This window comes from Stegodyphus dumicola, chromosome 9, assembly GCF_044657685.1.
Source record: "Stegodyphus dumicola isolate Sdum_Otavi_A_Nest chromosome 9, ASM4465768v1".
NCBI classification, from domain to species: domain Eukaryota; kingdom Metazoa; phylum Arthropoda; class Arachnida; order Araneae; family Eresidae; genus Stegodyphus; species Stegodyphus dumicola.
Window position 1 is genome coordinate 41125981 of NC_140776.1, and position 24614 is coordinate 41150594.

General features: G+C 31.7%; 1 protein-coding gene across 1 annotated transcript; it reads left to right on the forward strand.

Annotated features, from left to right (window-relative positions):
• Positions 1 to 5492: 5492 nt before the first annotated feature.
• LOC118184257 (reticulon-1-like) lies at positions 5493 to 24132 on the forward strand. The gene is made up of 8 exons (XM_035353899.2): positions 5493 to 6388; positions 7261 to 7296; positions 12341 to 12548; positions 15679 to 15817; positions 15905 to 15974; positions 17154 to 17200; positions 19183 to 19241; positions 23539 to 24132. Exons 1-8 carry the CDS (start codon positions 5671 to 5673, stop codon positions 23582 to 23584), a joined length of 1323 nt encoding a protein of 440 aa, XP_035209790.1. The 5' UTR covers positions 5493 to 5670; the 3' UTR covers positions 23585 to 24132.
• Positions 24133 to 24614: the final 482 nt, after the last annotated feature.

The window sequence follows — 24614 nt, forward strand, 5'->3', positions numbered from 1 at the left end:
TAAAACTTCTACTTTCTTGCTCGTATTTTCTTTTTTTTTTTTTTTTTTTAATTTTATTTTCGTTCTGTGTCGTCGTAAAAGAACTGGAAATAAATATAGAAATTTAGAAGATACAAGTGTTACTAAAACAATAACAACACGTGTTATATAGTACGAAACGAATTATAGTTAACACCAAAAATTTCAGATTACAAATTAAATCCGTAGCAGAGTGATACAAATTGTTTCCTCCACAGCACAATGTCAACTGCGTTTCAATAAAAGTTTGCATACTCAAAATCGGTCTGGAGACGGTCGATTTCGTAGGCCGTCATTCGTCGAGAAGCATTCGGGCAGACAAGGCTTTGGGCCTTGATTCCCATATGTTGCTCATAATTCGCGAGGCAGTCGAAGGGGAAGACAATCCGACGAACGGAACTGTTACGCCACTGTTTATGTTCATTCGCGCAGTTTTCGATGAATCATATCATTCTTCTTGGACGGAAATGAAATTTGTACAACGTTGCACTTAGTCTTTCATATTTGTTCTCAGTAATTTAAAAGCCATTTTGAAACACATGTGGAACGATAATAATTTTTTTTTAATATAAAAATGAAAAGGGAAATGAAAAGGGCTCTCGATAAACGTGCCACAAATAATCCTTCAAAGAGTCGCAGGTTGGCCACCCCTCATTTATAGTAAACGCTGAAGCGCTGAAGCATTTGAAGTCATTTAATTTTTTAAACAATGCATTTTAATAAATTCTGCTTTTTAAATATTATTTATGGCTAAAAAATCGATTTAATTTTGTATTTTTATTTGAAATGTTTTGTTACATACATACGATATTTTTAAAAAAATTATGCTGTGGATGATGTAATTAATGACGTCATTTTGTTTTTTAAATAATGCTTTTAATATGTATAAATTTTGCGCTTTAATATGTATAAATCTTGTATTTTAAATATTATTTATGGCTGTTACTTAAATATTAAAATATGATTTAATTTTGCATTTTTATTTGAAAAACTGATTTTATTATTTATGATTATTGGCTAGCTTATTGGTTACAGGATATGTGTGCGTTACCGCACTATTTTAGAAATTTTATTCGTTATCCCTCCACACAGTTTTAGAGTTTGTTCTAGTCTGAATTTTACTCTATATTTGTATAGCAATGGCTTCTTCAATTTTACCAATGAATGTCGCTGTTGAAAATTATCATGAATTATTAATATCGGAATCTATATAATTCTCCTTTGAGATCTTTTTTTGGCCAGCCTGGCTTTCCAAATTAAAGGTTCATTTATTACCTTCACCCCGATATTCGGAATCTTAATAACAGTACCTATTATTGGAAATATTTTTTTTATTATTATTCTCAAATTTTTACTTTTTTTTAATCTTCATGACCCATTAATTGGGCTATAAATTGTTTTGGTTATGTATATAATTTTGTTTTTTAATTTTTTTTTATTCCCGTACTTGCATTTTTTTCACTGACATCTAAATTATGATTCTGATTTTTGTAAATATATTTCATTTGTTATAAAAAAATTAATACATTATTTTCAACAATGACTGAGCTATTTTTTATTGCCACACAGATGTTTTACACTTAAATTACTATATTCTATAAAATTACTTTATTTTGAAGTGCTTCAGTTCAAGTAATATTTTAATCTTATTAAACATTGGCGCCATGTTTTACAGCGGTGTTTTTATTCTTTGTTATAAAAGTAATCCTTTAACTTTACTTTAGTATTTTACATTTCTAGTAAATGTATTTATTTACAATCGCATGCCATCTTGAAAAACGACGTTTTCAACTAAAAATTAATACATAATTTTCAACGATTTTGAATTTTTTTAAAATTTAGAATACTTTGCTATGCTTAATGCCGTTTTCCAAGATGGCAGGTGGCGAATTGTTTCATTTCAGGTGGCGAATGTAAAAACCGCGCCAACAATTGGGAAAAAAAGAAAAAAAAATCTCCAAACACCCGTGCACCCGTCTACCAAAGGTAGAAACCATTAAACCTTTGAAGAGTTTAATGAGTTTTCTAAAACAGGAAGTACAAGAAGAAGAGATGGTTTTATTCTCCCGTAGTGTTTTGGAGCTAAATGAAATGCTACGAAAAAGAGCCTTTAACAGAAAAGTATACTGAAATACCGTCTACCATGACGAATCAAGGAATGTGTATGACGGTGAGTATGGCAAATCAAGGAAACTCAGGTAGGCGAAATTTTAATTGTTTATTTTGTGATAAAGGTCATTTAAGTCAGGAATATTTTATGACTAGAAAGTTGAGTCTAGTACATTTTTTTTTTAAACGGAACCTCGTTTTGTTGTTTACGAACAGGTCACATATCTAGAAATTATTAATCTAAAAATAAGTGTATTCAGTGTAATAGAAATCATTAAATTCATATGTGTCCACGACAGAGATTTAAATAGTAAAGAATCAAAACAGAAGTTATTAAGACTTTGTACACTAACTGTAATGTTGAAGATGCTTTACTAACGATTGTAGCTTTGAAAATACGAAATCGAAACTATGAAAGAACGGTTAGGGTTATTATAGATACAGGGTCTCAACGTATCTATTTGAGCAATAGAGTAAGATTAATTTGAAGTCCAAACATAAACAGAAACTCGTTCTTTGTCTTTTTGCAGGGAATGAGTCTAAACCACGTATACACGATGATCATAAAATCAAAATCAGTCATATAGAGAACACTTTTTCGTTTAATATTTCTGTATTATCAGAAGGAAAAATTTGTGAGTAAAATTCTAGTATACGGTACGGCCTTGGCGCGATTTTTAAAATTGTTGCCAACAGCAAAATGAGCCATTTACTATTCATCATAAATACCGGGTGTACCGTATACTAGGATAAGTCAATTTGTGAATTCATTCCAAGAGTTATTGCTACTGCAACAATTTTAGGAGTAAAAGGAAGAAATTTATTAGTAGTACCTGATTCAAGTATTAAAGAGAAGGTATGCTCCTAGGAGCTGATGTTGCATGGTATATATTAACTATTGTATCAATGATACTGAGAACTGAACTGATTCCATTCGAAACTAAATTTGGTTACATTTTAATTTTGGAAAGAAAACCTGCCTGATAAATTCAGAAATTGTGAACAGTGTGTGCTATATGAGAATGAGAATTTTCTTAATATTGGATCTTGTGTTTTATCTTTGCATTCTGCAAATTACAGCATTCGTGAGCTATTGGATCTTGATGTTATTGCTATCAGGGACCCATATGAAAGTTGAAAGTCCTAGTAAGACATTAGACAAGTAAAGTTTTCTGATGCAATATATCAGTTTTAAAATAATTTGACTTCCTGAAGGAAGGTATAAGGTATTGCTACCATTCAAATATGAAACCTTTTTAGTGAGTAACAAAGAACTGACTCTAAGCACGACATAAGAAATCGTGCACGCGCGCAGTGAAGGATATCTAGATCCTCACATATTTATACAGGGTGATTCAGAATTCATCATCAATATTTAGTAGAGAGGTATGAAATAGAAAAAGAACGAGATTTCACGTAGGAATGCATGGGCGCATATGCCATGTAGTAGGGCAAAATAAACCCAGTTTAATAATGGAAAGGGTAGTTCGGTCCGAGGTTCGAATCCCGCGAACGGGCTGGCTGCATGGGCGTTTTCGTGGTTTTACCCATCTGTAACGTGCATACGAGCCAGTTTACCTTAGAAAGTCCTGCACGAAGGCATTCCTCGCCTTAGGCAGATAGCCCTAGAGGCTTTGCCATAATCACACACACATACTCAATGATGAAAAGAACACATAAGAAGGAAGTGGTAAGGAAAAAAAACATTTGTCATCTCACATGTAAACATTTCTTTGCATCGGTTTTACAAGCAACAGGTGCTCGAACTGTCGACCATGTGCTAGAAGGCATGACTCACAACGGCGTTGCATGGACAACCGGACTTTCTGGAATATGCCGGGAATTTCTCGGATGATTGCTGCAGCAACCCGATATGCGTGCTACAAGGTCCATAGCACTATCAACAAGGGTCTCGTACACCATCTTTTTCATATCACCCCATAAAAGAAATCGATTGGACATAAATCCGGTGAAAATGGTGGTCAAGAAACCGGTCCACCCCGACCAATCCATTGACCACCAAACTTTCTGCTTAGGTAAGCACACACAGCATTTGTGAAATGTGCAGGAGCGCCATCGTGTTGGAACCATATTCGCTGGATAATACCATCAGGAACCTTGTTCAGAAGATCTGGTAATACAGTCTGAAGAAATGTCAGGTACGTGGCACCTTCCAAATTGGACGGTAGTAAATACGGGCGCAACAAACAGTCATCGACAAATAGAAATAGATGAAGAAAAGTTTTACTGAGCATTTTTAATTTTTGTGAAGGAAGTATACCATTTCATGCAATGATTTTTCCTAAATATCAATCCATTGGTGGTCTCCTAAGCTGGATGTTATGTTTTGCAGATAATGCGCGCAGCGAGCCTAAAGGTAGAAATCTAGGAGAACTTTCATCAACGGGGTTAGAACATGCAGAAAACGTTCTAATTAAAAGTATCCAATCTAAATATCTCCCTGTATCTAATAGTACCTATCTGCAACATATTTAAAGATGAAGAGAGACTTTTTAGAATCAAAACGAGCTATTGATTCCCCATCCTTTATCTCACCCATATTATTGCTAGGGAAATGCACTCAAATATGTCAATTCAAAGTCTTCCAGTTGACCTGGGCTATATCCTCTGTACGTCTGGAGGAAGTTTGGAGATTGGCTAGTCAGGAAATTCAAAAGATCTTATCCATTGGATCTTGTAGGGCATGTGGCCTGGAACTGTGATTTTTTTCCTCTTTGTAGAAGTTAATGCATTCATTAATTTAAGATACAAAATTTTCAAATACATAAAGACATAGTAAATGAAGAACAGTTATTATTACAATATTTACAGGTGCATGTGCATCACTAGGCAAAGTTCAGTATAACTTTTATTGTCTTTAAAATTCCTTTTTTAAAATACTACGTAATGCCAGTGTAGCGTCATTTGTTGGAAATAATCATAGTTAAAAATAAACATATAAAATATTTCTAGCCCATAATTCCATTCATTTTTTGTGAACTGCATTAAGATAACTTAAAAATTCACTGAAATATTAATTTTTATTTAATTAATTTTGGTACATACTGTATTTTTTAATAAATACCCCTGCTCTCAATCATAATTGCCTAATTTTCTATTTTACAACTTCTTTGTCATTTTATTTTATCTGTTTATTTACATATGTATAAAGAAAAAATATTAAATTTTGAATAAGTTAAATGAAAATTCATTTGCATTTGAAAGAACGTATTTTTCCTATTAAAGTTACATCTATGCGCATACAAAACAATTATTAAATTATGAAAAATTAACGAACACGATAGAAGAAGATGAACAAGGATTATTTTTCCCACATAGGTCAGTAAACGTCTGTAGCATCGGCGCTGGAAAGATTGATCAAGCTCGGCGACCTGACGTCATACGATGCATGTTCTTCAAACCGTGACAGAAACGTGTTTAATGCAACTGGATGACTAATACGGTATTGCAGGTCACCGTCTTGACGCACTGTATACAGTAACGAGTCTGTATATTATTTAATCAGCTGACATTTTTATCAGAATGGAAGAAATAAAAACATCAGCATTTATGAGTACAGAAGAAGAGCCTTTAACATCCCAATATAATTTTGGAAACGAAAAGCCTTTGTTGGATATGGAAGGATTTGAAACCTTAGAATCATCTAAGAATATTAATGAATTAGATACAGATCAGATTAAAAATCCTATCGATGATACGATTGGTAACTTCCAATCTGGATTAGTTTCAACGACACGCCCTCTTGTTACTAGTAATGATGAAGATATAACAGAATCAAGTAAGGGTATTTCCCCAACTCAGACTACCTCTAATTTACCTGATTTTATAAATGTTGATAAGAGCTCATCATTGATAGGTAGTAGTGCCGATACTAAAGTGGAAGATTCGTACCGCGATTCCGTTTCAGAGCTACAACGCAGCAGCGGCGACCGGTTATTGATCGACGTAGACGAACAACACGGTGACGACTCCGAGCTCTTAATAAGTTCTACTAAAGATCGAGAGAATACGCCTGTTTCATTTGATAAAGTGCACGAATCAGAGGTTGTGGAGACATTGCCAAAAATTGAAGATCTTAAAATAGGTACCAAACCCAAAGCAGATACTGATAATTACCAGTCGGGGATTCGTGCGTATGAGCCAGCTGCGCAACCTGCCGTGAAAACTGAGGTCGCCATGGAATCTGAAACTGTAGGGAATGCTAGTAAAACTTCAGAAAGCGAATGCCCATTTTCTCCAGGTATTAAATCATATTTTACTAATAAAATTTAATTGTAATGTATTTAGTTATATAAATATGACATTAGTATTATTTATAAGTTGTTTCTTGATATATATAATAAAAAACGACTTTCACCTTTGTTGGTGCAGTATCTGAATTTGTTAATATATTTTTGTTGACTTCATAGACACGTATTAAAATCCTAAAACATTATCTTTTGTGAAAAGTACTCTTTGCAGTTTATGATTATCGTGGTTTTTCTGCGAAATTCCTTTTTTTAAAGTAAAGAGTGTATATGAATAAAGATTACTGTACTTGCATATAAAATAAAATGAATTTGCTTTGTTTCTTCTTCTTCCCCCATTTTTTCTCTTTTTACGATATGTTAGCAGACTACATATATTTTAAAATGTTGAGGAAATTTTGGAGGTTTCGACAGCTTGTAAAGATTTTTTAAAAAGCTTAAAACTAATTACCTGTTGTTATCAGCGTTTAAAATTATTTAAAAAAAGAATGTATATCCTCATCATCGTGGCTAAAGCCGCAAAGAAAAGCAGTTTCTTAATTTCAGTTCCCAGCGGAGGAAGGGATTAGTAAAGCTGTTACATGTTTATATTTGCGATTCTTCAGTGTGTAACTTATTATCAAATCAGTTTTGTAAAAATTTCCATTGAGGCTTCTTTTCGTATGGAGAGTCTTAAACTCGTAGCCATAACTAATTGTATCAAGTTATATAAAAATTGTATGGTTCTCTTTTATATCTTTTTATATGTGCCATTTCTTGTATCATTGAAAATTTCGAATTTTTTGTATAATTTATTAATATTTCAAGTTAAACCAATTCAATCTCCTAAAACTGTCAATGTTAAGTGGTGGATATTTTTTTGTAGGGGCATGGTTTAATCCAGAAAAATTGCATCCAGTTGGTACGTATGCTTTTTTGTTTTTTTCCTGTCATGAAACTTCATATCTTATTTTAATTAATACAGTGGAGTAGCGAACGTAACTGGCGCCCGGGGCAAAATATCTTTTTGGCGTTCCCCTTCCCTGAAAAAACACAGTGATACGATGAAAATCTTATTTGGTGACCATTTGGCACCCCTCTGCCAGTGGCGCCCGGGGCATCATACACCCCCTTGGCCCCTCCTCGCTATGCCATTAAATTAATAATCCATTTTCTTCTGAAATATGCTTGTAAACTTCTAATTTCATAATCTTTTTCTTTTTTTTTTTTTTATTCTTAGATTTTTAGATTAAGAAATGGTAGGTAAAATTTGCTCAAAAACTTTTTGAGATGACAAATAGCTGTTTAAATTTTTTACGAAGTTTGCATTCTGTTGTTGACACAAATTAAAAAGTGGGTTAGAAGAAATTCCCTGTCAAGTTAATGAATCCTGCTAGAAAGTATATTCTTGTTCACTAAAATGTGGTTAATATTATATATATTTATAACATAATCTGTTATGCTTATATTGTTATATATTTGTAATCATCATCTCTTCTAATTTTGTGATATTTAGCATACAAAGGTGAATAAAAACTGAAAATTTTTAAGTTTTCACAAAGGAAGTCCTTTCCATGTAAGATCATGATGCAGAAATTAATGCAGTACAGTAATGTAATACAGTCAAAAGTCGTTAATTCAGACATCTATAATCCGTACCTCAAAGCTACAAACTTTCTGCGCATGCGTCGCATTGACGTATGCACGTAAGACCTTTATGGCTGTGAATATGCGTTTGCGCATGGGCAAAATACGTTTATGAATGCGCGTTAAATGTATAACAGACGGTATAAGCTAAGCTAAAATTATCTAATTCAGTTAATGTTGCAGATTGCGTTGTTCTTTAATCTTCTAATTGGATCCATCTTATTATTTTTTGCAGACTGTTAGAGCAATTTTATAAAAATAAGCTTGAACTTTCGATTATGTCAAATAGAATTTCCCATATATATTTACTAATATGTAAAGGATCTACAAAGCGAAAATATGTTTCAAAGTCCATTAAACAAAAAGTGGAATTGCTGCAAAAAATGGATAAAGGCATATCCTTTGTTTATCTAAACTTTAACGTTTGTTTATCTAAACTTTGTTTATCTTTAACGCTGGGGCACCCAATGAATTGGAAGTTGATCTGTCAGCACTATCCTTATCTTCAGGGCAGATGTTTTTATTTTATTTGGCTTATAATTCCTTACTAAATGTAGTATTTATTTCATCTCAATGTACTCCGTCTTTGATATGATTTAAATCAATTTCCTCATCATTATAATTCGCTTCCGATAGCGAAGAAAGTGACAGAGGTTATTGAAAACGAAAAAATTTCGATTGACAAATTAGTCGGTATTCTCGACACAGCAATTATAGGACTTCAACAGCGGAACTTTGTAACTGAACAAGAAATTATGTCTGTTTATAGAATTAAAGAGAATGTATTATCACATAAAAAACAAAGCAACTTAAACAACTTACATTGAAAGAAATGTTTAATAAAGTAAACAAATAAATATTAAGCTTTTTTTTTTTGTAAATTTTGATACCCTTTAGATCATAATTGTTCTTTATTTCATAAATTACAGTTTCATATTATTAATTTTATAATTTCTGCATGCCATCTTATCAGATTTAAACTGATGATCTGGAATCGCCGAAGTCCCGACGAGTCCGGATAACGACTTTTGACTGTATGTAATAAAGTATTAAAATTCAGTGAAAAAGAACGCTATCATAGTTGGAAAAACATAACCTGATTACACTGTTAAAGTTGGAATAATTATTTTATATATGTATGAATGTACTTCTTTATGGTGCATATTGTCGGAAAAGCTATTTTGAGCAGTTTGGGGCTGTTTTCTAAATTGAGCATCTGTTATTGTTTTAGTGTATATCTAACTTGCATAGTCTGAATATATTCATGCATATGAATTTTTTTTTCTAAATATTTTTTCCAGATAATTTCATAAAATCAATTATTGGAATGTTGTAATTGGTGCTGTAACTGTATGTATCTGATACCATCTTAGTAGGAATCATGCAAATCTTCAGAACGTGCCACTCTGGCAACCATATATTTAACAGTTATAAATTTAATTGAATGTTGTTTTCATACGAGTTCATTTTGTTATATACTGCTGGCAGTTAAAAATTGCAACATCAGGAGGGAATGATCTGATGAATGTCAAAATCACATGAAAGTAAGAAGTTGCAAATGATTAGTATTTTGGCGCATTTAGACAACACAGGAGATAGAAGCAACATCTGAAGCATCTGTGTAAAAGAAAAATTGTGTAGTGGATTTCTCATTCAGAAAGTGCTATGTAAGGTTTGAGTTTGCTCAGAATGTCGTGTTATGCCTCGAATAAGAAAAGGAAATGCTTACCAGCAAGTTTCGAAATTCAATAGAGGTAGGATCGTTGCCTACCGAAAGTATAAATTATCGTTCAGTGGTATCTGCGGTTGCACTGGTTGACATCCAACCACTATCATGCGAATATAGAATCAATGAATTGCTGAAGCTCATACTGAACGGCTTGCAGAATCTCAATACCCTTGTATGGCTAATGCCAGAGAGGTCAGCCCTGCAAAACCATACGATCACATCACAGACCATTAGTCAGAAAGTGGACATGTTTGCAGCATGCCCAGTATTAGCGCGTAAGGTGCATCAAAGTTTGTAGCAGCATGGACTGTTAGCAGGGTGACCATTACTTTGGCTTCCCTTGACAATGCAGCATAGAGAGACCGTAACTCGGGTGGGCCAAACGACAAAGCTGGATACAGGAGTGGCACAATGTCACCTTTTCAAACGAATCCTGATTCTAAGTGCAGTATTCCGATGTCCATACATATATGTGTCTGTAGTGTCCGAGGAGACAGCACATAACCTGCTTGAATTTGATATTGGCATAGGGGCCGTGTACCTGGTGTGATGGTTTTGGCAGCCACTGGGTACATGACACACACATCTCTAGTTCGGATCAACAGTAATTTGAACGGAGATGGATACATTCCTGACATATCTTGCGTCCAGTGGTTGTGCCCTGTCTTCAAGGCCCCCAAACGCCATGTTCCAACAAGATAGTGCAAGACCACATGTTGCACGTGGTGTTCTGACCTTCCTCGATGCACAGAGTATTCAATTGCTGCCCTGCATGGTCTCCAGATCTGTCACCCAGTAAAAATATCTGGTAATGGGTTGCTGAGAGACTGTTCCGCCACCCCTCTTCAGCTAATACGGTTGATGAAGTGTGGCATAGACTTGAAACAGCGTGGAATGAATTGTCCATTTCTGTCATCCAAGCCCAGTTTGACTCCATACCTAATGGGGTAAGGGCTGTTTCCACTAATTTTGCATTCTCTAAACCTTCAAAATGCTTACAAATTTTAATTATTTTGTCTTCATACCATACTTTTTACATCCAATAAATATCTTTCCTTCATGGTGTTGCAATTTTAATGGCCTGCAGTCGATTTTTCAAGAAAAATAGTGATATGTTTTTCTTAAAATTTCAAAAATTTGCACTTTAGATTTATCTGTCACTGTGAGAGGCTAATCTTTCGAATATGGTAACAGGTAGTTTGGCGACATTTTGGTAAGGCGATAAAGCTTACTAGCTAGAACTTTAGCAGTGTACATGGATAAAGTTAAGAGTGTGCGCAGTACCATTTTTGTGCAATTCTGGGATTTTTTTTAAGTGAAAATAGGTTGACGTGTATATGGATACCGCATACGTGCAATTCTTAAAAACGTGGCAAGCAGTGGGCGATTCTGCACTTTCTCCCAATTTCGCACCTAATCTTCGCCATGATTAAGCACTTTTGTTCCATAAAAGTTCTAGCATAAGCGTACTTCGGCTAGCAGATTTTTGGGGAAAAAAATGCTGAGTAAAAAAAAAAAAAATGCCTTTACTTTGTGAAAACAAAAAGCTGTCAAAAAAAAAAAAAAAAAAAAAAAAAAAAACTAGCAGGTTGCTGTAGCAGGGTTGGTCGGCAAAAAATTGCCAAGTTACCATAATCCAAAGATTAACCCAGAAGAAATTTGGTATGAAATTTTTAGAAAATGCATTTTTTCACAAAATTTGTAAATGGAAAATTTTCTTCAAATATTAATTTAATATTTTTCAAGCTAAAATTTTCTCCATACAAAAGTATCTGCATATGAAATCAGTGATTTATAATTTTCTTAATTTAATAAATAAGAGTACCATAAAGTAGAAATAGCTTATCAGTTGTTAAAATCGGTCAGGATTTAAAAAAAGATAATGTTTTGAATGATGAAATGTAATGAATATTAACATTATTTACAGAAAATTAAATTTTTAGTTTATTATTTGAACATGGTTAGGTAATCACCTTACTCTAACAAATATTAGCTCTCTGACTAGCACATTGCTGATGATGACTTGTATTTAAATAGCATTTTTTAGCTAAATTAGCATAGTTGCTAATTTTAGTCTTTGTTTTTATGAGATTTTCATTCTTTAAAATGATATTTAAATCATTAAAGAACCTAAGAAAGCAAAATGTTTTAAATTTTGCCCCCCCCCCTTAAAAAAAGCTCATGACTCAATAAAGGTGAATAAAGAAATTAAAAGGTGCTAAATTATCATATTCTAAAAATTACAAAATACATTATTGTAACATGAAATATTTTAATGATAAAGACTGCTTATATTAAGATCTAAAGTAATGAAATTAAATTGAGGAAATGTAATTTTTAAGTGGTAAAAATTATTCATTTTATTTTGTTTATTAGCAGATGTGTAAATTATGGCTAGTAAATAATGTTTTTGTTATCAAATAGCTTTCTAAAAAGTGTATTATTTGTTCTCTTGTACGTTTCTGTATGCTTTTAAGTTAGATTTGTCAGGAATTAGGTATATCTTTCAAATTAAACATGCATGATAGCTTTATTGAAGTTCGCTAATGGTAAATAAGATATAAATGTATTTGAATATAATATTTTTCAGTTGCAGAATATATATATTGGAGAGATCCAAAGAAAAGTGGTATAGTTTTTGGTGCAATTGTGGTCTTGCTTCTTTCTCTGAAATATTTTTCATTTATAAGCGTTGCTGCATATCTGACTTTGGCTTTGCTTTTTGTCACCATTTCCTTCCGAATTTATAAAAATATTTTACAAGCTGTCCAAAAGTCCAATGAAGGACATCCTTTCAAGTAAGTTTTCGTTTGATATTTTTTTATTAACTTGGAAATTTTGAAGAAAATTGTGAGATGAATTGTCTGTTAATATGCATGAATGTTATGTTTATATGTCACGATTTCGGTCATGTTAGTATGGGAAACCAGTTCTGCATTGGTGCCAGTGATGGCCGTGTGGTGGTTAGAAGGAGGCCAGGTGAGTGCCTGCAACCAACCTGTCTGCTGCCTTGACACACTGTACCTACAGTACTGGAGTTATGGTCTGAGGAGCAATTTCGTATGAGGCAGCACTCTTCTGATTATTCCTCGCACCCTGACTGAGTTTATATGTTAGCCTGTTGATTCAACCTGTTCTGCTACCATTTATGAATAGCATTCAAGGCAGTGTTTTCCAACAGGATAGCGCTTGCCCTCATACTGCTGACCCAGCATCCTCTACAGAGTGTGGACAAATTGCCTTGGCCTGCTAGATGACCAGATTTTTCTCCATTCGAGCATATATGGGACATTGTTGGATGACAATCCAGCATCATCCACAACTAACATTAACCAGCCCTGTATTGACCGACTGAGGGCAACAGACACGGAACTATGTCTCATAAACTGACATTCATCATCTGTACGACACAATGCATGCATGCTTGCATTCGAAATTTGTTATACTGGTTATTAATGTAACGTTGACTTTTGTGTAGGCAATATTATGAAGATTATTTCTGTAAAAAATATTTGTCTTCAACAATAATTTTGTTTATAATAATTAGTCTCGTACTTGAAGCAAAATTTTCAACCAGGTATTTTTGCCAAGATTACCCCTTACCAGAACATTCCAGCGATCAGCTGTTTGTAATTGTTTATGGACAAAAGAGAAAACAGGGTTTGTGCTGGTATAACATCAGTGGGAAAATGATATTCCTCTTTTTTACTCATGCCTTTAGATGCTGTAGTTGATATTCATTCCATGCTTTAAAAATGCCTAGTATGAGGTACTTTACATTAGAACAAACCCTTCAAAGATTTTTTTTTATGAAGAAACAGGTGATGATAATGACCAGAATGAAACTGATATTCTATTTTGATATTTATTCAGGTAAATCAACACCTCCAAAATTACCAGAATATGAAGAATTTGATCTTGGTGGAAGTATGGTGATAAATTTGCTGAGTGTTGTTGAAATTTCCACAATCATGCTATTTACTTTGATGATTTTTTTACATTATTTCATCTTCTGTGTTATTTAAAAGATAAGGTTTTGTTGCTACAAGAACAATTCAAGAAAACCGCTTACACATGTGCCCATTAGAAACGATAAAATTTGTCCGTAAGAAAGACTGGTTATTAAGATTTTTAGTATAAAGAGAAAAAAAGTAATTTTTGTCTAATCGAACGACAATTCGATTGTAACTGTTGGTTCAACATTTGGAAAAATTCAGCTCACAAAAAGTGTTTCCTGTTATTCAAGAATGCAAAGGGAAAAGGTTTTTGTATTTCAGCCTCATCTTATTGAACAATACAATACCAAAATGGGAAAAGTTGATTTATGCGACAATTTAGTAGCCAGTTACAGACTAAGAGTTTGTGGCAGAAAATGGTGGTGGCCAATATTTACATTGATGTTGATGTATCCTTGACAAATACATGGAAAATATCAACTTACTACTACTGTAGATAAAATGTCTCTTTAGATTTCAGGTGGAGATTACATTATTCCTTTTGCAAACTCGTATTGAGAATGTAAAATTAGCTAGAAATAGATTAGCAACAAGAAGACCTAGTAAATTCAGTGTTCAAAAGCTATTGCATGGAGATGGTAGCTATTTTATCCTAAAGTCTGATGATTACAGAAGACTTCATTGTAAAGAATGCCATAGCCAGACTGTGTATAGATGCAAAGTACTTAATGTAGCTTTGCATTATGACTGTAGTGAAGCTTATAATGCTTGAATCTTTCAATTGAAAATAATCTTTATTTGTAAAAGAAATACAATATAAATTTTAATATTATATTAATTACAAGTAAATTGATTTGTAGATTTATAAAAACGTTATACAGCTAAAAAGTAATCCAATACTGCATTGAAAGAAAATTTCGCACGAGTACAGGCTTACTCAGTAAACTTTTATATTCTTATTCTGCTGACGTGCGAATGCAACACTAGATTTTTTCACAGGTAAGAGCTTTCCCCTTCCTCTTTCTTTAAATGTTCAGTGTAAATTTAAAGTTATAAATACTTAATTTAATACATTTGTATAAGGGGGGGAAAATCATTCCTTGTAGTTTGGGCAGTTAGTGGGTTAATTTTCTCAAAAAATTATAATTTTCCACTTTTTATGCATAAAATTATTTTAAAGAACTTCTTGGAAGTTGAATGGCTTCAAATAATTTCATATCTGTTTCTTTTTTTTTAATTGTTATGCATTTCTGAGAAATGTTTTAAATTAAATAAAAATTTTAATTTTTTGTTATTTAAAATTTTGAGACTAACAGTTTCTACGAAGTTTTATGACTGTTTTCGATTTCTTTTCGAATACTACTATCATAAACCAACCTTCTGTCCTTTTATTATGAGCAGAATTAGTAGATTATGAAATTTCCAGTTTTCTAAAAATCCTTTAGTTAAAATTTACTTAAATTTCAAGAACAAGGCAGAAATTGAAAATGTTTATCAAAAACATTTCTATTAAAAAAAAAAAAAAAAAAGATACGCTTAGTGGGTTTGTTGTTGTAGCCGTGCGTACTATATTGTATAACAAGGATTTATTACATTATACTAGTTTCCTGTAGATTAACATGGGAATACTTGTAATTTATTTCTTAACTTCTCCAGTATTAAAATGTTGTAACATATTTTAACGAGTATTAAAATTTATTATAAATGCTGAAAATGTTAGGAATTTATTAATTATAAAGAAAATAATCCATATAGATATATGTTTTAAAATATAGTATTAACACGTGTCCCATAATGTACTGGACTTGCACAAATTTAGGATCTTTGGCAAATGAATACGTGTAATAAAATTACAGAATTTTTACATCTGTAATGTTAATTTTATTTTTGTTTTCCCACTGAAAATTTATTTTGTGCGATATGTAGCTTGTTTGTTTCTTTTTTAAATCACATTCTTGTCCACCTGTTTTAGAGAGTATTTGGAAGTGGACATTACTTTATCACAGGACAAAGTTAGTGAAACTGTTGAAACGTTAATTCATCATGTGAATTGTGTTACTGGCAAATTACGAAGTTTAGTTCTTGTGGAAGATCTTTTTGACACATTGAAGGTATGGGATACTTTACTTCATTTCCAGTCTACATGGTTAAATTTATCATATACTGATGGCATTTTATTTTTTAAATTTTGAATATAGCTGCTAGTATTGGCTTGGTGCATGACGTATGTTGGAGCATGGTTTAATGGACTGACTCTGATTATCATAGGTAATTTTTATTTCTTACTTTAATATGCAATAATAAGTTGAATAAATATGAAATTAAAAATGACTTGTATGTAATTATTTTTCATTAAAGCGTATATATGCTTCATTTTCCTCTCAATTGCTTATTCAATATTTTAATTAGTCTAACTTAATTTAGCTGCTGGCTTTTTTAATCCTTTGGAATACCTATCAATATTACTATTTTTATTACAACATTTAATGATGCTTACTATGTTATACCATAGCAGTTGTAATGCTTATACTGCTACAAAAGTTGTTCAAAAGCTACTTCAGAAGTTTTACCTTGTTTTGAGAAGCTTTATGATTGAAAATACATGCCTAGGATAATGATATAAAGCCATTATCCATCATTTATGAACACCTAGTGTAACTAAGATAGCTAAACTATCTGATCTGTATTGTAGTAATTACGGTGAGTTTAGGTATGTATTTTCAAGGTCAGGATAATTTTGTATCAATGAGTATAATTTTCTCATCAGTACAAAATTCTTGCATGTGTTTGTATATTATATTAGGTTGGTTGGTTGGTTGGTGTCGCGTCCTTTAAGAAATCAAATGGATCACAGTCTTTTCACTATACAGCTCTCCCTGGACAGGATATTCCCCCAAGCTTTGCTGAGCTGCATCTATATTGTATTTCTCACATTAATAAAAAATTATATTTTATTTATATAGACCAGAGGTTCTCACACAGGGGGGGATTTGATAGCTTCTGGGGGGGTCAGGCTTTTATTCACCTGCCTAGTATTTAGTTCACGTATATAAAAAAATACTGTCAACATTTTCTGTATTTTTTCTTGTTTAAATTATGAAACACATAAAAAAGTAATCTAAATTTAAGTAAATGTATAGTTTTTTAATTTTGGAAAGGAGGGTGAGGATGATTGTGTAGCAATGATGAAAAGGGTATATGGGCTGAAAAAAGGTTGAGAACCACTGATATGGATTTATTTCACAAATGAATAAATTGATATCGAAAGGATCACCGATTGGCTTCATATTTGTTTTTAACTAGAGACTTTTAAATTAGGAATAAAAGTGCATTAAGCATTTAGAAATAAGTTTTGAGTTGCATGATGTTCATGTTTGAGTTTATTTCCTAGTGCAATTTTGTCTTCTGTATACGATTGTTTATGGTCCTTTTTTTTTTTATTTTCAGCTTTTGTATCCGTGTTCACTTTGCCGAAAGTCTATGAAACTAATAAGGTAATTATAATTGAATCTTATTTTAATGCTAAGATTGAAAGGTGCAACACTAATGTTAAGATTATTGCAAATAATTATGCTGGTTATTACATGGATTTGCATTGTTCATATGCATATTTCTTAAATTTTAGTGGAAGCATGGCAGATTATTTATTTTGAAATTTAGAATTTTGTAAAGTTAAACATGCTTTATGTGCTTAATTGCTGAACATGCTATTCAGTTTAAGTGCTTAATTGTTCTAGTGTCTAATGAAGATTATCGATAAATGTTGGATGCTTCTAAATTCTAAGCATGAGATATATTAAAATACTAAACTGTTTATTTACCTGTTTGGCAGCTGTTTTTTTATTTAACATATGTAGAGACATACTTGTAGCATTATGTTAACACGTTGACTGCCATGGCACTTTTCAGATCCTGGTCCGAGAAGACAAATCTATTTAATCATGTTATATTATTAATTTTATAATTATATTTTTTATTCATTTTTTAATAAATTTTCTGTTCATGCAAGCCAGCATTGATTTTTTGTTCTTTTCCCAGAAGCCGTCTATCGATATTAGCACTGATATATTCCGAGTTTAATCATAGCTGCACAAAAATGGCAAGTAAATACAGTACGAGTTATCTCGTAGTTGGCAGTCAATGTGTTAATAGCTTGTCAATATCATTCGTAGATTATTTCAATGTAAACAAATCTTTTGATATTAAAAAGAGGGATCCAGAACATAAACATAGAAAATGAGAATCATGCTAAAAAATTGTGCCTTTTATATACATTAATTTAATTTAAAAGATCTAATGTTGAATTTTTTTAAGATTGTAAGACACACCTTTTTATTAAAGAAAATAAGAATTTGTCTTATAGTCTAAAGGAATATGCAATTTGTTTTTATTATAGTTGTAGGATGTTTCTAAAAATTATTTGATAAATTTGAGGTGCATCTTTTCATCCAAAAATGAAGTAGTGATTATATTATTTGCCACTCTTGTCTCTTGAAAGGTGTATTATGTAAAGCTTAAAAATAACAGATTAGAGAAGAGTCTTATTTATTTAGCACTGTTTGAGAGCTACATATGACTTCATTAGATGAGAATTTGTTTTAAAATGGGAAATTTGACACCAGTTTAATGCATTTCAGACAGGACTAATGAAAGTATGTGTTACATTGAAGATATCATTAAAACCAAGGACGGACTTTGTATAGTAATCCGAATTTTCAAGAATGCTGCTTTAATATATGAATGCTTTAGTATCAAGTTTCAATAATTCATTTTCTTATACTAAATTGTAACAATACTCTTATCAGAGATTTTCAGGAACTGTTGTGATTTGAATTTAATCTTCTTCCAGCATCAGAAATATCAAGATAGGTAGTGTTGTCTGCAATATATACTTTGTGAAATATTCTATAAGAGTTATCTTAATTCAGCTGTGGGAAAAGTGGTGTCTTGAATCCAAAGATTTTGGCTGTAAACCATCTTTTGCTGTAGTTAAAGATGATTGTAATTTTCTCCTTCAGCTAGCGATGGTTATTTGCTTAATCTAAAAAGGGTCATAATCCTTTCAGACCATTATCTATTCTAAATTAATACTGGGATTGCATTCTGTCATTTTAAGCTTGGTAAGATCCTTTGTTTATGTTACATGATATGCTGATCTTTCATGAAGATTGATCTTTAGGTTTCAAATCCTCTGTAGATTTTTTTTTATCATAAGTTATCCTCAGATCTGAATGTTCATCTAACTCTCAGCAGTCTGCTGTAGCTTAATTAAACATTCAAGTTAAATCCTTAAATACATGAACTGAGGGGGAATAATTTTGGTACTCTTCTGTTATTGGAATCAAATTCAAAAATGTATATATGGTATGCATGTGTATATGTATACATGCATACATGTATTTTAATGAATAAATGTAATATGTAAAATTATTATTTGTAAGAATAGTTTTAATAAATATGAATAAATAAATTACAGGCCCAGATTGATGTTTATGCTGAACTTGTTCGCACAAAAGGAAAAGAAATGATTGAAATGTAAGTACTTTTTCAGAGTGTTATTCCTAGCTTTCAGGAAGGTCTAAACTTTGTTGTTTAATGTAACAAGGCAAACCAGAAAATCTCTGAATTGTTAATGAAAATTTCAAGAGCTGTAAATTGGTATAAACATTAGCAAATTTTATTTTTTTTTTTTTTTTTTTTTTTTTTTTTTTTTTTTTTTTTTTTTTTAGCTAATCATTTGCACTTTTGACAGACCTTCATCATTTAAGCATGCTTTTATAAATCAAGTTCACATGTTTAAACATATAGAGTAAATTGGTACCTGTAAGTTAAAATAAAACTAGTAAGCAAAAAATTTTATGCAGATCAGTAATGCATTTGAAGCCATTTTGGGAGTCTTTCAAATATTATTTGATTTTTGTGTTTTCATTTTGGTGCACAGTAGTTTTCAAAGCTTGTAATCCTAAGGCAATGGAATTAACTTAATGTTATCATGTGAGTGCATTCATGGCAAGGTAATAGATTAATCCTTTTGAACGATATGACTACTTTTATCAGAGTTGGCAGTTTTCTGCTAGATTGTTAAAACCTTTAGTTATAACTGGGAACCTGTCTTAGTGTAATTATAACTGTCAGAAAATCATGAAATAACTGAAAACTGAATAAGATGTCTGTTTTAAAGCAAAGCAGACTTAATGACAATGTTTACTGTATTAATTCAGAGGTTTTATATAATAGCAAATCTTCATTTATTTAAGTTGTCTGTCTTTTTTACTAAGCAATGTACAGTAAAAGATAAAATTAGCTATTTAAAAATCTGGGGATTACATGAATGAAAAGCTGGAGAAATCTTTTTAAGTCCTGCGGTTATAGGAAATATCATAATTGTACAAAAAAGAAAAAAAAATTCTTTTCATTAAACTGTGCAAAATTCACTATTTAAAAGTTGAAATATTTTGTAAGATTTCTAAGGATAAATATGTATTATGGCGATCTGCAGAGTCACCCAATACTCGCAAATTCCAAAGAATTGAACTGCTTAATTTGCCACCAAAGAGCTCTTTTTTGACAAGGCCATGTGAGACCTTTTTCATCGCACTTCTTATTTCACCTGTAGGTATTGCCATGAGTAAGCGTCTGCTCAAACATCAATGCTCTGAACAGCTGCTGGCCATAAATCAACAAATGCTTCCGGGCTACCACAGTATAATGAAAAAAGAAGCTGATTTTACTAGAAAAGTCATGTAAAGTATAAAATGTGGGTTCAAATTAGTATATGATATCGAGTTATTGACTGTTGATCTATATTTAACCTGTTTCTTGCAAGTTTTCACAAGGTTGTCATCAGCCATCATTGCCAACCATTTTTCACAAGTATTTACTGAACAATCTTTTAAAATGAGTGTTAAATTTCTTTAACAGTATTTGAGAACCCTGGAGGGGGGACCATTTATATCCATTGATTTTGAGAAAAATGAATTTTTAGTTTGTGTAACTTCATTGATAAAAAAAAATATTGTTTCAAAATCGGGCAAAAAAATTTGTAGTACACTTTCAGCATTTATTTAATGAAATTTGTATTATAAACAGTAAAATAGAGAGATGAATTTTCAAATTTTTTAGATGGCTGAAATGCTTTTTACCCATTTGCCTTGCTGTCATAATTTGCTTTTACTCAAGTTATTTTTGAAGACTTAAATCATTTTTGCTTTTACTTGTTCTTTAACAAGCTTTTTTTTTTTTTTTTTTTTTTTTTTTTCTTGCAAGCATTTCAGTCTCTGCTTTTAGTGTATCACAAAGGCTACAAGTGTTTTTTTGGGAGGGGGGTAACCAAATCCAGTATTGAACTTGGAATAAAAATAGCTCTGAATTTTGTAGAATCACCACTGGAAACGGAAACGAGGTATCTGCCTTCATCCCCTTAACTAAAAAAAATAGATATGAATCTATTGAAACTCTCTTTTACGTAACTTTTTATACTCCCTTGATGGAGAATTGATAGTGCTTGCATCACCTTAAATGTTTTTCCTTTTTTGCAGTTAATAATAAATATGTTTCTACATTGTAATTGTGATTCTTGTATTCGCAGTTTGGATTATTCCTTAACAAGGTAAAAAAAACTTTGATTCTACTTCAGTATTTGCTTACTGCCAATTAACTATGTTTAGATGACAAACAAATTTATCATATGATACTTGGTTTTCTTGGATTGTTCATTTTGTAAGTGTCATGGAATCTTCGGCAGGTATATTTTTGTACTCTTTCTTTTTTTAAAAAAAGAATTATGAGACTTACCCTGAGGGAGTTAATAAACTTAATTTCTTTAGAAATAATTTCACAGGGAATTACATGTTTCCAAATTGCATGTAGTCTAACGGTGCTTTTTCGTTAGTGGCCATTATCATGAATCAAGGAAAACATTGGACAAGTTTACATGATAAAATGCAAAATGCATGTGTGATAAAATGGCATCTAATATTTGAAAATATTAGGTTTATTTAATTAATTTCTTGCAGTAAGGCATTACCATTGCTATATAAAGTATACTGTATAGTACTGGCACTTCTGCAGTGTCTCTAAGCTGAGAAAGTCTTTGTGACCATTATTATTGAGAAGAAAAAAAAGAGCTTTCTGAATTAGAAAATTGCTATAAAGCTACAGTAAGGAGAATACATAGAATGCTAGAAGTGGAATGGAGGGAAATTTAATGTTTTAGAAATAGAGACAAAGCTAATTCAAATATCATGTACAGTTGTTACTCATATAATGTATTTAAGCTTATAAGATGAAATTGGTAACTTGTGAATATGCCTGAAGACTTGTGCAAGATTTCCAATCATTTCTAATTTTGCCAAATGAATTGTATAGTCAAAAGTCGTTAATCCGGACTCGTCGGGACTTCGGCGATTCCGGATTATCGATTTTTCCGGGTTATAGATCATCAGTTTAAATCTGGTAAGATGGCATGCAGAAATTATAAAATTAAAAATATGAAACCGTAATTTACGAAATAAAGAACAATTATGATCTAAAGGGTATCAAAATTTACAAAAAAAAAAAAAAAAAAAAAAAAGCTTAATATTTGTTTGTTTACTTTATTAAACATTTCTTTCAATGTAAGTTGTTTAAGTTGCTTCGTTTTTTATGTGATAATGCATTCTCTTTAATTCTATAAACAGACATAATTTCTTGTTCAGTTACAAAGTTCCGCTGTTCGAGTCCTATAATTGCTGTGTCGAGAATACCGACTAATTTGTCAATCGAAATTTTTCGTTTTCAATAACCTCTGTGTCACTTTCTTTACTATCGGAAGCGAATTATAATGACGAGGAACTTGATTTAAATCATATCAAAGACGGAGTACATCGAGATGAAATAAATACTACATTTAGTAAGGAATTATAAGCCAAATAAAATAAAAATAAAAACATCTGCCCTGAAGATAAGGATAGTGCTGACAGATCAACTTCCAATTCATTGTGCGCCGCGGCGCCCCCCCCCCCCCTTCCCCAGCGTGAAATTGATAAACAGATTTCGGATTTTGAAACATACTTTCGCTTTGTAGATCCTTTAAATAATAATAAGCCGGATCCAATTCGAAGATTAAGAAACAACGCAATCTGCAACATTAAGTGAATTAGATAATTTTAATTTTAGCTTAGCTTTTACTGTCCGTTATACATTAAACGCACATGTGTAAATGTATTATGCGCGTGCGCACACGTATATTCGCAGCTGTAAAGGTCTTACGCGCACACGTAAACTCCTATGCACATGCCTCAACGCGACGCATGCGCAGAAAGTTTGTAGCTTTGAGGTCCGGATTATGGGTGTCCGAATTAACGATTTTTGACTGTACATGCAGATAGGTATTCATGATTGTGATCTGTATGTTAAGCAATACGAGGTGCGCTTGAATCACTGTGTGACATTATATCTGTGTATGGCCTATATCATCTGATAGACAATTGGAAACTTAGACCAATTTTCTGTTTGTTTTTGCAACAGGTCTACTATAAACTAAAGATAATGAATTTGTAGATGTGGTTGTATAGCTATGATATGCATAATTTTTCAAAATCTTATGAGGTTATATTTCATTTATTTATTGAGACAAAATGGATTATATGTAAAAATGTTTTTTTAACAAAAGTATAACATAAATAAATATATATAATTGTTACATACAACATTCTTTGAAACTGAAGTGCATGTTTGCTGTTAATTGGTTTTAAAGTTTTTATTGTATATTATGTTTGTTTGCAGTGAATTGATTTTAAGTCTTTATTGTGTATCAACTTTAATTATATGCATTTTGTTATTTTCTTAACAGGGTTAATGCCAAAATGCCCTTGGGCAAGAAGAAGAAAGAACAGTAAAATTTTACCATTCCTTTTCAACCCTTTTTATAATGGAAGGCAGAAAGTTGCATGTTGTGTACTTATGCGAAAGTCACGCTTGACTAAACAGTGTTGTAACTAGCCACTTTCGTAGATAGATATTGAAAACACCTTTTCTTTTCACTTCCCCTGCACTAAAAAAGATGTTTAATACATGAATTTTTTAAACATTTATATTTGTTTTTCTAAGATGTAAATGCAAAGCTGTTTGTATACTAGTGTAAATGCTGTTTGTGATTCAATTTTTTGAATTTAATGAATTAGTCCTGTTGTCAGCTTTCAAGATTAGTGATTTATCATTGTGATATCATCCAAATGTGATTTGTGTGTATTACATTATATTCTGGTTCTTCACTGTATAATCATGTAAAACTTGTTTCTTATTGCATAATATGTTAAAACTTTTCAGGAATTCTCAGCTTGTTAAATGTTAACTAAATTTTTTTGTCTAAGCATGTTAAAAAACCTATTGTAGACATCCTTAACAATTAAATAAAGTTGGCTTGTTATACACTTCAAAAGAGAAAGATGTCTTTCTGTGTGTGTATGTAAAAAGCTCGTTTTAAAAAACATATCGGTTAATTGAAGCAGAAATGTCTTTTCCAGAACTAATTTCGTACAGATTATCAACTTAAAAAATCAACCTTTTTTGTATGTACTATAATATTGCATATGAATAATTTACTGTTTCATACATTTCTTATAAATTATCATTTTTTTTTGAACTATCATATTACATCTTAATTTCCAAGATAAAGATCCTTTTCTTAAAACATCAAAGTAGATTTTATTTCACTCCTCCCTCACAATCTTCCAGAGTCCATCCAATGTTTTGGGATGTCGCTTATAAAGGATTGTTTAAGTCCAAATGTACAGTAATCCATAGGAGACACACCAGGGGACTTGGGTGGGATACATTTAAAGCAAAAAGTTTCATTTCTCATTTTTTCAAAAAAATAGAGCAGTTGTATGGCTTGCAACCTTGTCCTGATGGAACTTAACACAGTGA